Source organism: Aptenodytes forsteri, unplaced genomic scaffold, assembly GCF_000699145.1.
Source record: "Aptenodytes forsteri isolate BGI_AS27 unplaced genomic scaffold, ASM69914v1 Scaffold459, whole genome shotgun sequence".
Classification (NCBI taxonomy): Eukaryota; Metazoa; Chordata; class Aves; order Sphenisciformes; family Spheniscidae; genus Aptenodytes; species Aptenodytes forsteri.
In genome coordinates, this window is record NW_008794121.1 from 685,674 (window position 1) to 700,309 (window position 14,636).

At 53.6% G+C, this 14,636-nt stretch overlaps 2 protein-coding genes across 2 annotated transcripts in view; one reads left to right on the forward strand and one right to left on the reverse strand.

Moving 5' to 3' along the window:
* XRRA1 (X-ray radiation resistance associated 1) overlaps positions 1-12,156 on the reverse strand; it is a 16,492-nt gene extending 4,336 nt beyond the window's left edge. Inside the window, 15 exon segments of the mRNA XM_019471440.1 lie at positions 529-647; positions 1,775-1,868; positions 2,907-3,023; positions 3,804-3,844; positions 4,861-5,120; positions 6,174-6,272; positions 6,904-6,966; positions 6,999-7,017; positions 7,067-7,118; positions 8,645-8,688; positions 8,691-8,741; positions 9,419-9,491; positions 10,483-10,554; positions 10,831-10,985; positions 12,063-12,156. Of these exon segments, the coding sequence (XP_019326985.1) occupies positions 529-647; positions 1,775-1,868; positions 2,907-3,023; positions 3,804-3,844; positions 4,861-5,120; positions 6,174-6,272; positions 6,904-6,966; positions 6,999-7,017; positions 7,067-7,118; positions 8,645-8,688; positions 8,691-8,741; positions 9,419-9,491; positions 10,483-10,554; positions 10,831-10,985; positions 12,063-12,156 (1,353 nt within the window).
* Positions 12,157-13,275: 1,119 nt separating this feature from the next.
* The window catches only part of SPCS2 (signal peptidase complex subunit 2), a 13,019-nt gene continuing 11,658 nt past the window's right edge, over positions 13,276-14,636 (forward strand). The window contains exon 1 of the mRNA XM_009276915.2: positions 13,276-13,455. Within this exon, the coding sequence (XP_009275190.2) occupies positions 13,276-13,455 (180 nt within the window). The remainder of the gene's footprint in view (positions 13,456-14,636) is intronic.

The window sequence follows — 14,636 nt, forward strand, 5'->3', positions numbered from 1 at the left end:
ATTTCCCCAAGTCAAGTCTGTTTTGCTCATGATGGTAATTAGTGAATGATCTCTTCCTGTCCTTATCTTGACCCATGAGCCTTTCGTTATATTTTCTCTCTTTCCCTGTCCAGCTGAGGAGGGGAGTGATAGAGCAGTTTGGTGGGCACCTGGCCTCCAGCCAGGGTCAACCCACCACACAGGGCAACCCCAGCTCCAGGGACACCCTGGCAGCAGCTTCAGTCCCATAGGATCCCTCAGCCAAAGCCGATGGGCAGGACCCAAAAACCCAGCGACAAACCCTGCCTGGGACAGCAATAAGGGGGTGGTTGGACTCCCCAGCCTCATCCTGAGCAAAATACCTCCAAATCCTTCCCACCCTTCCCTCCATCCTTCCAACCCCGCTGGGATCCATGTGTCCCACCAGCTCTTTCTCTGCTCCCCAGCAAGTCGGTTCCTGGGCAATCCTGCCCTGAATATTGCAGCAAGGGTTTCATCCCTGCCTTAGGCAGGAAAAAACCCACGCTCCAGAGGCGTGTCCCTCCTTACCTTGCGGCTGGCTTTGAGAGGGATGGGGAAGTGCCACCTCTCCACGGCTAGGCTCTTCTGTCGGAAAAGTTTAATTCCCAGATCATGCCGGAGGAGCCGGGTCAGCAGAGGCGGCTGCCCTGGAGGAGCAGAGGTTCACCAGAGCTGCAGGCAGCTGGCGGAGAGCTCACGCCCTGCTCCCTCACTGGCAGCACACTCTGGCCTGCGCCAGCTAACCCCAGGCTCAGCTCAGGGACCAGAGTAGAAGCCACCCAGTTTTGTAGGGAGATGCTTTAGCCCTAAGGACATACATCGGACTGGGCTACTTGCCACCAAGGCCAGAGGAGCATCCCTGACCTGTTTTATTAACTAGCCTTCACGTAGCTCGTGCAGGGGGTAGCACCATTGCAACATTTCACCAGCATCCTCCTGGCTACCTTCAAATGCTGCTTATCAAGATCGTGGGCACGTTTGGGGTTTATCCCCCCCTGCACAGAAAGCTGCTGCAGGAGGAAACCCTGGACCAGCTTCAGACAAGCCCTTTGTGGGATAAACGCCATTTGGGGAGCAAAATTTAGCCTGAGACTGCACTGCCGCAGGCACGGATGGGCTGGTACGGATTTCCATGGGGCTGGGAGCAGCAGCAGGGCATTAACAGCGTTTGCAAGAGCAGCGCTTATCTGTGTCGCTCTTTAGAGAGCAGCAATGATTAAAGCACCTCCCTGAGGGCCCGGGCCAGGGCCAGCATGGCAGGAGTGTCTGAAAACACTGAGTCAACGTGGTCCCTGTCCCAGAGAGCTAACCGCGAAGGAGGGACAAAGCAGGAGTCCCCCCGCGGAGCCAGGCTCATACTGTACCGCTCCGGGTGGTGGTAAGAGGGTTGTTGTGAAACGTCAGCTCCTTCAGGCACGGGAAGAAAGCCACCGGTAAGAGAGCTGTCTCATCTGTGATCTGCAAGATAAAATAGTTTACTCTTTGCTCTAAGCACTGAGTTGCGCCAGAGGCTGTAGAGCTTCATCCCAACCCTGGATTTCCATGGGGCTGGGAGCAGCAGCAGGGCATTAACAGCGTTTGCAAGAGCAGCGCTTATCTGTGTCGCTCTTTAGAGAGCAGCAATGATTAAAGCACCTCCCTGAGGGCCCGGGCCAGGGCCAGCATGGCAGGAGTGTCTGAACACTGAAAGTCAACGTGGTCCCTGTCCCAGAGAGCTAACCGCGAAGGAGGGACAAAGCAGGAGTCCCCCCGCGGAGCCAGGCTCATACTGTACCGCTCCGGGTGGTGGTAAGAGGGTTGTTGTGAAACGTCAGCTCCTTCAGGCACGGGAAGAAAGCCACCGGTAAGAGAGCTGTCTCATCTGTGATCTGCAAGATAAAATAGTTTACTCTTTGCTCTAAGCACTGAGTCGCGCCAGAGGCTGTAGAGCTTCATCCCAACCCTCCCACCAAAACGTGTTCCTCCGATGCGTGGGGACCCTTGCACTGGGCAAGTATGTGCAGTGGGGAGGAAGAGGAGGGAGATGGCATCCCTTAACCAGAGACGCCCAGCAGCTCTGCTGCCTGTGATTCTGGAGGGCAGAGGCAGCGCTCCCTTCTCCCTCTTGCATGCTCCAGCCAGAGGACTGATGCCTCCAACGCTCAGAAGAGCTGCAAGGTGGAGAGGCAGGACTTTTTTCCTGCTCAGAAGAGCTGCAGTTCTTCTGAGCAGGAAAAAAGTCCTGCCTCTCCACCCTGCGGTCCAAACCACAGCCTGGCCAGGGCACAGCAGCCAGAAACCATCTCACCGACAAGGCAGCGACCTAAAACAGGGAGATGACACACAGGGAACGGCAGCAGAGCTCACTTCGCAAGCGAGCAGAGCTGCCCCATCACGTCCCAGGGGGATGCCCCTTGCTGAGTAGAGGTAACTCGGCACTGCCAGCTCACCCGGCCGGGAAGCAGTGTGAGTGAAGCCCTGGGCAGGAGCCAAAAGCACCGGGAAGAGGAGCTTAAATGTTGTTGCACGTTACTTGTCCGTTGGGGCACACTGAGAACCCGACGTGGCTCAGCGGAGAGTTATAACCTGGCACTAAAACGAGGAGACATCACCGTCCACCGGGCAGCTCCAGCAAAGGATCAGTCCAGGGGGAGGGCAACCCTTCATATATTCTCTGACGAAATCCCCCAATTTGCAGGGGTTTAGACAAGCTGGGTGCAATTCAGCTGCCTAAATAGGCATCCTGTCCCACCCGAGATCCTGGATATCTGACACATCCCCGTGGGCTGGCAGATGGACACAGCAGCCTGGGAGAGCTGCGCCCTTCTGCAGTGGCAGCTAAAGGCCAGGGTGTCTCCTGGGCCACTAATGCCAAGCTCAGGCAGCTGAACTTTTACATCTATCCGGAGCCACAGGACCCAAACCACCCTGTTGAAGGCCAGGCTGAGACGTTTCAGTTCAGGAAAGGGAGCACGAATGTCCCTGCGCGTGGAGGGAGCCAGCAGAGTCTTTGAGGCAGATGGTTCTCCCTCCCTGGTAACAACCTTAAAATGAGGAGGAAGAGTGTGAGCAGAGACACCATTCCAGAGGCTCCAGTGGCAGAAGACACCTCCACTGGTAAGATACCACCCTCCTGAGCCCAAACACAGCTATAATTTGAAAATCTTTTGGTTCAGACCCGCTTCGGAGGTTGTCTCGTGGCAGCTTGCTTTGGCCTCTGCGTTACTGTGGGAGCCCTCCAGGGAGTCATGTCAAATGCACCAAACTCCATCATCCAGCACTGAAAACGTGCACAGGCCCGGGGGAAAGCGGCTGTGCTCTCGGGGAGTGTGCGTGCACACGCACGTGTGTGTTACGCTAGAACACGCTGCAAGTGCTCAGCGTCTCTGAAGCTCTGCCCCATACTCAAGTTCGAACAAAAATCAGGGTCTTTGGCTTCAAACACCTGATTCTGAAGAGCATCATGTGGGTAAATGGGGGGGAAAAGATTACAGTGCTAAGAATGAAGGAACTCCCAGCTCCTGAGCTTCAGTCCCCACCTGAACCGCAGAACACACTTCCCTGTGCAGGGAGGGCACACAGTCACAAGCAAACAGTAACCCAGCTTTTATTTGAAAGCGATATAAGTTTAAGCTCCAGTGTCCCTTGGTTATGGGAAAATTTGCTCCTGATCTCCCTGATGAGAGACGATACTCACTGCAAGCCTTGTAGGCACCCAGAGCCCCGGCTGTACCCACGGGCTTATTGAAACTCAGCTGAGAGGCTTGGGGAAGGGAAGTTTTGGAGCTCACACCCCAAATCACAGATCAGCCAACGGTTCTTACCCGTGCTGGGTGCTCCTGAGAGCCAGAATTAAAAACGACCTCTGCAAAGAAACACAAGCAAAGTGAGGGTTTCTACACGAAGCCGAGCGCTGGGCCAGCCCCAGCCATGGCAAGGTTGGAATTACCCTGGAAAAGCAAATCAGCATCAGGCAGGATCTGGTTCAATGGCAAGACGTGCCCAAGGTGAGGGGGGGATCAGGCCCACTGTCCTGGGGCTCCAGGTGAGGTCCAGGTGAGGTCCACATCCCTCAAACACAGCAGAAACCCTGCTACTGGCCTCAGGGCAGCCAGGAGCTCCCCGCAGGTAGATTGTGGTTTGGAGTCTCGCCCGTGAGCACGAGGCCTTTCCCACATCATGCTGCTACCGCCAGGCCAGCACCAGAAGTTGCACCGTTGCCTGCTCCACGAATACCTAACAACAGGGACTGCTGCAACGAGCCAGGGGACAGGAGTGCTTGGAGGAGCCCGACCGTCTGCCTCCATCACAGCCCAATCCACACAGGAGACACCAGGCAGCCTCTGGATCCATCCCATCGCGTGGCCCAGCATGGTGTGCGCATCACGCTTCAGTAAGGACATCGAGAGGGGAGAGCTGGCCTACCCCAGGAATGCAGACCTGTGCGTGGGCTACCTACTCACACGACCTTCCTGCCCCCTGCCTGTCCAGGATCCACAGTAATCCACTTCCCAGCCTGACTTTTTCCCCTATTATTTTTGCCAGTTTTCCTCCCAGCCAGCATGCAATGTCTCCTTTGGAGCAAGCTACCCTGGAGAAGTCCAGGAGAGAGAAAGGGGCACTCCTGTCTGAACCATGGGAGATGTCTGCTTTAGGGTGATTCACGTCCAGTAAGCTCCCAGTAATTATAGAGGGACTGTACAGGTTAGCCGAGATGTCTAAAATGGTCCCATGTATCCCTCCCTCATTGTTTTAATTTTGTCAAGCTGCTTCACTCACTAGTAAACATCCAGCAGATCCTCACCCTGACATAACTGAGCCCTCTCCCACTGAAACACCCCGTGGTTTCAGTGCGGGCAGGGAGAGGCAGGCGCTGCTCACCCGTCCTGTCTGGATCCGTGTCGTTCTGTAACATGACATATTCAAGCTGTCCTTTCTTCGCTTCCAGCTCTGCTGGCACCTCCGTGTTCTCCTGCTGCGGCAGCCGGGGCTGCTGCCAGAGGCTGCTCAGGGACTTGTACCACTCTGCCCTGAAGCTGTCGCCGTCCAGCACGGGGTGGAGGAAGAACTGCCTGTTCTCTGCTTGACGCAGGTAGGGGACAGCCGAAATCCCGTTCCTGTCCAGATTCAGCTCCCTCAGGCTATTGGAAGAGGAAATGCGTGAGAAACTCCACGATTGCTATCGGTCTATGCACCCGGCCATCTGTTCGCCCCGGCGCCCGCAGGGCAGGGAGCTGGCCCTCGACCTGCCTCCTCACTGAGCTTCCCAGCAGCAGTGCGGAGGCATCCGTGACACCCGCATCTCGCTGCCCTGTTCCCCCTCCTCTCCAAACCCCAGCCACAGCCCGAGGGTCACCTAGTTCTTAGTTCACCTCTTGATGAGAATTTAACAGACAGGAGACATCCTGGCAGTTCATTAAATCACCCAGGGCTCTGACGAGCTGCAGTCCTACTGGAATCCCCTAACAATGTTCCACATTCCCATGGAAGTATAACATCACCAATGCACTTGCCCAAGGCCACAAGACAGCTTAGGGAAGAGCAGAAACCCAAACCTCCGCAGTCTGGTGCCTAAACCTCGCCCACTCCCCCTCCTCTCTCGCAAACACTGCGGGCAACGTGCAGTTTCCTCCGGGAATGTCTTGGCACAGCCAGGGCAACAAGCCAGACCCAATTCCCACCTCCAGTTCGCAGCACTGGAAGCACCAGGGGAACATCAGAAGGTCTCTGCGCTGTCCCCAAACCCAGCACAGCCCAGCTGAGGGGCACGGGAGCTGCCCCCCTTCCTAGTGACTCCTCTCTAGCTGAATCACAAAAGCCCACATTAAACAGAGGGAGCCGATCCGCAGCCTTTCCTAGCGCTGCTGTGCTGAAATAATAATGAATCTGGGGCGAAGAAGGGAAAACGGAGAAAGCAACTGCCATTTCTCAAATCAGACCTGGAGATCAGCAAACACCCAGGGCAGGAGCTGAATTACCAGCCACCTGCCGGGCTTGGCCAGCTTGTGCTTTGCAGCAGGCTGTTTGCTTCCGTTCAGTCCCATTTGCAATACTAGAGAGACTAAACAGGGAAGTATCCGAGTGAATCACAAAGATTTTGGTTTTCATTTTAAGCCTGCTACTGTGCAACAGCTGATGGAGGCAGCTGCCAGCCCCCAAAAGCCAGAGCCGTCTGCTGCCAGGTGCTTCCTTACCTGCAGAGATGAGACAGACTCACAAAGACGCTCGGGTCTGACAGACGATTGTCATCCAGCGACAAGACCTCCAGAGATGGAAACCTGAAATGAGCAGAGCTGCAGATACAAAGAGGCTCATTAATAACACGCTCAAGCAAAGGCAGGTGAAAAACACATCATTTGCTGTCACCGGGGGAAGATGTATCCACTGGGAGACTGGGCTGGGGCTGTTTTCATTCTTTAAATAGAAAACCTATATCCGACCTCAAAGCAGCTAAATTGAATCAGTCCAAACGACCGTCTAGCTCAGCGTCTTATCTCCCACAAAGGCAAACGGTGGATACCTTGGCATGGCGACTGTGGCTAAGCTATACGTGAAGGGTCTAATTAACGACGAATAAATAGCATCCTACTCACGTGGCTCGGCCACCCGACAGGGTTGCTGAATCACTGTCCAGAGGTTCCTCTCTAGCTGCTGATGACAGCAGATGCCCTGGGTGATCTGGGGCTGAGCTGGGATAACACTTCCCCGTCACCCAGCACCGACCATGAGGTTATTTGATCTTCCAGTTTGCAAGGGAAGAGCTCTGCTGCCCGGACTGACAAATCCCAGGCTGCCCACCCTCGCCGTTCACCACTGCCTTGCCATCCCCGCTGCTCCATCACCCTGCCTGCCTGCCCGGCGCATCCCACTGGCATGCCGGCAGCTCCCCGCCAAGCCGCAGCACCACTTGCTGCGTGCACTTACTCCCACGAGCGTGCCAGGTCCGGAGGCAGAGACCGAAGCCCGTTGGCCGTCAAATTGGAAAGCCTTGGAAATTTGGTTCCCCATCCCCTGCGCACGTGGCCACTGAGTCATCCCCTGGGCACGTGCCCACTGAGTCAAACCCTGAGCGGGTTACCAACAGTACATGGGAGAAACGTGTCCTGGGGGGACAAGTTATTGTAGGAGAGATCCAGATCCTGAAGGAAACAGAAGAAACAATCCCCTGGAGCAAAGAACAATCTCTGTCGGCTTTCCCCAGGTAGATATTAAATATTTACAGGAGACTTTCAGTCACGCTACCACCCACCCTAGAGTGATGCTGTGGGCATCTCTGACTTGCAGGGATTTCACTTGCAGCGGTGGGACTCTGCACCTTGGCAGAAGTGCTCAGGGCTGGTCCCCCACTCACACGTGTGACTCACGGGACAACAGCCAGGAGAAAGCCAGGGAGCAGACCCTGCTGGGAGCAAGGACGAGGGTTTCTAGGACACGTGAACAGGAATAGCTTTGCCGGGGCATTACAATAGGCTGCCTTTCCCCAGGAGGAGCTCAAAGCACTTTCCAAATCATTTGAATATGAATTTCCAATCAGCCTTGCCAGGGCTGATTCTCCAGGCTGTCAGCAAACAAGATCCCGGACCTTGGTCATGGATGAAGCTGGGATCCACGGGGGCATGGCAGGAAGGGGAGTTTAGGTGGGTCCCATCCCCACCTTTCGTAGCCGATGCCAGTGACAGAGCTGCTCACACAGAGGCACACAGAGATGGACAGGATCAACCCTGGCCGCATGAGCCTTGGAAATTTGGTTCCCCATCACCTGGGCACGTGCCCACTGAGTCAAACCCTGAGCGGGTTACCAACAGTGCATGGGAGAAACGTGGGAGAGCTTCATGGATTTGGGGACCTTCCAAAGCCTGCAGGCAGGAGGGAGGCCAGGATCCGAGCGTACAGAGCTGACAGCTGAGCCACCAATTCTTTGAATGAGACAAGAAGAAAGAAGCCTTTTAAGACAAAACTGTATATCCAGCAGCAATCAGAAACGGTGTGTACAGCAAGAGAAATCCAGGCAAGGACACCTCCTCAAAGAGAGCAAGCCTAGATAAGGTCAGTATAGCTAAGCCAGAGCCTGAGCTCTCTGTAGCAGAGACCCACTCCAAGCTGGATGGAGAGGACAACTAGAGCCATCATTCCAGGCACAGTTGCTTGTTCTTAGGATCCACTTTGTCTCTTTTTTAAGGAAAAAACAAACTGACCCCTTTGCTGTGTTAGAAAGGCAGCCCATAAGTTGGGGAAACTGCAGGCACCTATCTGGAGAGGAGAAGGATGGGACGCAGAGAGGTAGAGCACAGCGTGGAGGAGGATGGTGGTCTGCCGGGGACCACACAGCATCAGGGAGGTGAGGGATGCCACAGCTGACCGACAGACTGCAGGGAGAGGATCCTACAGCAAAGGGGGTGGCCCGTCACAGGGGAAACAAGGAGTCCTGTGGCAAGGGGCTGAGCAACGGGGATCTCTGAGGGATTGCTCTGCAGGAGGAAGCAAGATGTGAAGGTCCTTGAGGGACACAGGAGAAAGGACATCCCAGAGTCACAAGGAAGCAGGAAGAGAGAATGACCCTGCAGTTTCAGAGAACTCACACTGCAGGGACACACGCCAACGCTATGTGTAGGCTTCAGGGTGATGGTTGGGAGATGAATAAGGTCTCAGATCCCCCTCATCTTACTTCCAAATGCAGGAAGTCTCCAGGGGTCATTTTCAGATTTCTTAGCCATTCAAGGAAAGTTCCAGTTCCTGCAGTCCTGGAAACTTCCGAAACGGCTCTGCAAGGGTGGAGAAGGAAACGCTCCAGCAAGTGAGGAACAGTAGTAACAGAACAAGCCATGTGTCACCCAGGTCTGGAGCGGACCAAAACCAGCAAGAACGAGAGCACTAGTATTATCAGCGGGCACGTTTGAAAGAAAATGCCAGCTCAGTTAGATGGTTGTCCGTACAATACATGATTCCCCAACCAGACATCTGGTTTGCTTTCATGCATTTGCTCCCACCCCAAATGGGATTATCGCTTGAAGCCGCTGATGGCACATGTAGCTTATATATTTTACTAGTTATAAACAGATTTCCTTTTCTCTTCTTCAAATTAACTGAGCCCATGACACCGGATTTGGATTCACCTCCCAGCTCTACCATTAACCTTCTGAGCCTTTGGGACAAGTCATTTCATTATTCCACGCTTCTATATATTAAATGGGGATTTTCTTTGTAAAGAGCTTTGTTTTCTAATAATGAAACGGATACCACAGTGGCACACAATTATTGTTACAATAAAGGGAATTAGTGCAAGGATTTCAGCTCAGTAACAGGAAGGAAGCAATTCTGCAAAGAAGTGCTGCATGTGTATCTTAAACCTCTTTGTAAAGCTCTAGACCTGTGTTCAGACGAGCGTAAGCTTCCCTGGATTGAAAAGCAGCATCTATTTTTTGGTAATGCAATCCCTTACCTAGTGTCAGCGGGTTCTCAGCAGCATTTATAAAAGCAACGCAACCAAATTTCTCAAAATCATCTTCTTTAGCCTGAAAAATACAGAAGAAAATAATCATTCCGCTCCAGCCCTAAACTGATCTAAAACAACTGGATGTCTCCTTTTCTCAGAATGCCTAAATCATAGCATTTCCCATAATTAGGTCCTCCTTTGTTTTTCTGGCTATGGAGAGCACCCCTCTGAAAATATTTGTTTAATGCACAGCTGCTTCAGTGACCAACATCCAGAAGACCTGGACTAGTTGAGCCCCAAAGCAAAGCCCCCCCTGCGTCCTCACTGCTGACCTTGCTCCCCTGCGTGTGTCGCAGGGCTCCTGGGTCATCTCATACCTACGTGTGACCCAGCAAACGTAGCCACCCTACAATTTAGAATCATAGAATCATAGAATCATTGAGGTTGGAAAAGACCTCTAAGATCATCGAGTCCAACCGTCAACCCAACACCACCAGGCCCACTAAACCATGTCCCTAAGTGCCTCATCTACACGTCTTTTAAATACCTCCAGGGATGGGGACTCCACCACTTCCCTGGGCAGCCTGGTCCAATGTCTCTCTACAACCTCCTTTCAGGTGGTTGTAGAGAGCGATGATAGTACATCTGTCCTTCACAGCGCCAGGAGGGAACCCTAAAAAGACACTAAAAACCTATCAGCACCTCAGTTCATTTGCAAGTTAGTCATGAACCCAAATAAAAGCCACTTCTCAAGCTGAAGTTGAACTCCTACCATAGTTGAGATAAACATCCCTAAACCCAAAGAACAGCCTTTTGCGAGGAGATGTGAGTGGGGAAGGGTCTACAACCGAAGAAGACCAAGTTAATTTGGTTATGAAGACACGATCCAAAAGTTTGTAGGACAAATCCTCCAAGCCTGTTCACAGCTGGCTGGCTCACCTTCCTGCGCAGGAAATATGCCTCCTTCTAACGTGTGTCTTCTCTGATCTCTGGACACTCATGTGCTAATGTGGTAAAGTTTTCAACTTTTAAGGCAGTTCCCTAATACTTCTTGAGTCTCTGATACTCACAGAGACCAGATTTTGGCTGCTTATGTTCACAGAGCACAGGTCAGAGGGGTTCTTCAAACAGTGGTGCTTCATCTAGGGAAAAAAAAAAAACAACAAACCAAACCACAAATGGTTCATCCTACAGCAATCCTGTACGTCGTGTCCTGGGACCTGAGCCCCAAAACCGGACCTCAGCTGTCCCCAGGTGAGGGGGGCGCCCGGTGCCTTGGATCGTGGGAAGGGGGGAGAAGGTGGCACCGAGATGGGGAGGGAGAGGCAGCTACAGAGTCCGTCCACCAGCAGGATCTCCCCAGCTCGTCAAAGTGCTATCAGAAAGTTTAGGCAATAACAGAGGAAATCTGCACTCACCAGAAATGGCTCATCTAGGACATTGCCTTCATCATTTTCTTCCATGGAGGCAGACTCTGGGGGCTTTCTCCTCTGCTGCGCTGTCTTCCCAGTGGTCCCCTTCTCAGTCCAAGCCCTCGGGGTAGCTCTGCGTGCCAGCACCCAGCGCCCAGACCCTGGCACGACGATGGACCAAGGCAGAGGAGATGGCAAGGTGAGCACGCAACCCTCCGAATGTGCCCTTCTCAAAGCAGCTGCACTCTGCCTGGTGTTTCAGCCCGGCAGTGAAATCCATCATTTTAAAATCCCTTATACGGGGAAATACTGAAGTATAAAATGTTCGGTGGCCATGAATTTAAGATAGGAACGTTAAAGCTCCAGCCAGAGCCATGGAAGAGGAGAAACACACTACTTTATAGATGCTAATGGAGCCATAGGTTGCAGACATGGAAATGTGGACTGGAAGAGCCTTCTGGAGATCTCCAATCCAACCTCCCACCCAAAGCCGGACCATCAGCAACGTTCGATCAGTCAGTCTTGGCTTTGTCTAGCGATTCCATCACCTCCCAGGGTAACCTGGCCCAGAGCTGCACCTCCTCCCAGCGAAGAAGTTCCTCCTAACGGCCAACCTAAACCTCCCAGGGTGAAATTTTTGGCCATCTGCCACTGTTAAGAGTTTGTAGCTGTCCTTCAGGTAGCTGTAAGCCACAATCTCCCCTTGGACTCCTCTTGGCCAGATAAAAAACAAGCTCAGCACCCTCAACCTCTCCTAGAAGGTCCTGCGCTCCAGACCCCTGACCAGCCTAGTGGTCCTCTCCGCCACTTCTCAAATGTTAGAAGACATTTCTGCCATTTCTAAGCATTTCACAGATGTGACTCTCAAAGCCCAGAGAAAAAGGAGAAGCTCCAGCCCAGAACAGCTGCTGGAGAACCACACTGTGCTATCCACGTGCCTGCCTGAAGCTTCCCATCGTGCAGAGGTGCCTGCTGGAGCCCTCATTTAATGGGTGCCCTAGACATCCTGCCCTCTTCATTTCAGTGAAGTTTTAAATTATTTTAAGACTTTCTGGGCACTGTTTTAAGTTCTGTTATCAACTGTTATCTGTGTTATCAGCTGTGATGTTGATAAAAGAAACCACAGCTGAATGTACCCTCTATCTAGCCCAACAACAGGGTGGATGGTGGACCTGCCCCTATGGACATGACATTATTCTGCAGGGAGACTTCACCAGCAGCACTCGAAGAAGTGTCACCTTCTTTGCTTGCGCACAAGATGTTCCTGGCAGGGAAGCAGTTAGTTGCATAGTTGCTTCCATCACCCATTTTATACAGTCTTGTCATAGCCATCTTGCCTGCAGCGTTACTGGGGAGAGTGGGAAAGAAATAAATGGGTTAAAATTTTCACTGGCTCTAACATTAGAATCATAGAATCATAGAATCATTGAGGTTGGAAAAGACCTCTAAGATCATCGAGTCCAACCGTCGACCCAACACCACCAGGCCCACTAAACCATGTCCCTAAGGGCCTCATCTACACGTCTTTTAAATACCTCCAGGGATGGGGACTCAGCCACTTTCCTGGGCTATTGTATTGTATCACATTGACTTACCATTGCAGCCGTAATGCCTTAACAGAGACAGAATTCAGAATGTGATTCATACGTATGATGTAGCTTCATATGTTGTAATTAGGTAATTCACACTGTAATTAAATAATTATGTCAGACTTCCGGATGAAACTTTTCAGAAAAGTGTGTCATGATGGGCCCACTCTCCTCTACGGTTTTGGTATGACAGAGGTATGAAGTTTGGTGTGTCAAACACCTGGACACTACCATGCCCAGAAGCCAACCCTCATTCATGTGAATTCACGAAGCGTGAGGGCCTCACCAAGGTGTCTAAGGCAATGGCTGCCCTTCTCTGACACGCTCCAGCACCTCAATTACTTTGCTTTAAATGGCTCTTTCTAAGCGTAGCTGCAAATGAAGTGTCAGCCTGTAGGCAAAGGAACGCTGTCAGGGACACGTGAGGAGCATCACCTCCTAAAACAGAGAAGTAAATGAGGTGCCAGGAGTACGCGCATTATTTTCCAGCTCAAGATGGAGTCTGCAAAACGCAGACACCGGTGCGCGCGTGAGTCGGACTGTGTGGACGACGACTGACGGTATTTCTGCTTTACCCCTCATTCCTCCTTCCCCTGCCTCCTTTCCCTTCTCACTTGTGGAGACTCCGGGAAAAGAACCGCACCGGTCACCGCTCCCCAAACCTCGGAAATAAACTTCCAAGGCGCTGCATTGCTCGTCCCGTGCCCTGTAGCAGGAGATGGTCTCCCAGTGCCATCTGATGGTGTCTCCACACTCGGACACCTCTCTACACCACAGTTTGACTACGGTGTTCACTCACGGTGCCGGTATTTGGGGTAGCTCTACCCTGCAGCAGGCGCACGCTGTGTGTTCATGCACCGATATGAGCGGGAGGGCAGCTGTGCGCAACGTTGCCACGGCACGGCACCGGCACCGGCACCGGCTGGGTGAGACGCTGCTTTGCCACCGCGCAGCGATGCTCAGTGCAACGCGGATGCTGGCACTGCCGGTACACCGAGATGGCAGCGGCACGGGGTACAGCAGGACACACCTGCACGCCCTGGTACAACTGACACATAAGCAGAGCCCAGCACCTACACCCATCCATACAAGCCCTACACCCATGCTCCCCACACATACCCCACGCCCACCCCGTCATGAACACGCACCACCCTCACTCCTGACACACACCCTCAGACCCGTTCCCTTACACCGACACATACAACCACTGCACATACGCCCTCACATGAACACCCGTACACACGCCACTCGCACACAGCCCCACACGTACTGGATACACCGCCACACGTGAGCCCATACACCCACGCATCCAACACACACTCCTGTAACTACACCCCCCCAACACGCACCCATACACCCCACCTACCCACGAACACCCTCACGCACCCCGCTCCCGCACACACTCCCACTCATCCCAAAACATAACGCACATGTGCCCCCACAAACACTCAACACACATCTATACACCCTCCTGACACGTACCCCTACGTACACACCCACACCACCACCCCCAACAGCCCACACACTGACGCACACCCCCACAAAAACACCCATTAACACCCTCACACACCCCACTCACACCCGCATATACACCCCACGCACGCCCCACACATAAACACGCCCACACACTCCTCACATACACCTCCTAAACGTACCCCGGCATGCACACAACCCGGGTCCTTAACACCCCGAAACACTGACACCCACCCACCCCACGTACACCCACCCACCCACTCCCCACGCTGACACCCACAACGATGCACACCCCACACAAACACCCACGCACACCCTCACACACCCCACGTACACCCCCCCACACACTCCTCGCACTGGAGGACACCCACAACCACGCACCCCCAGAGGTACATCCACAAACACCTTCACACACCCCACCACACACACTCCCCGCGCTGCCAGACTCCCACAGCCACGCACCCCCACACAAACACCCTCCCACGCCCCACATACGCCCACCCCTCACATACACCCCACGCAGACACCCGTGGGCGCCCTCCCGCGCCCCACTCGCACACACATACACCCCCGCACACCCACCCACGACACCACAGACATCCCCGCTCCTCACACACACACACCCCCTCCCCCTCACAGCCACCCTCCTCACACCCTCCCGGCGACCACAGAGTTCACGGTCCTCCACGGCCCAGAGGGGCCCCGCACACGTCTCCCCCTCACCCTCCCCGCGCCCCAGACCCCGGCAGC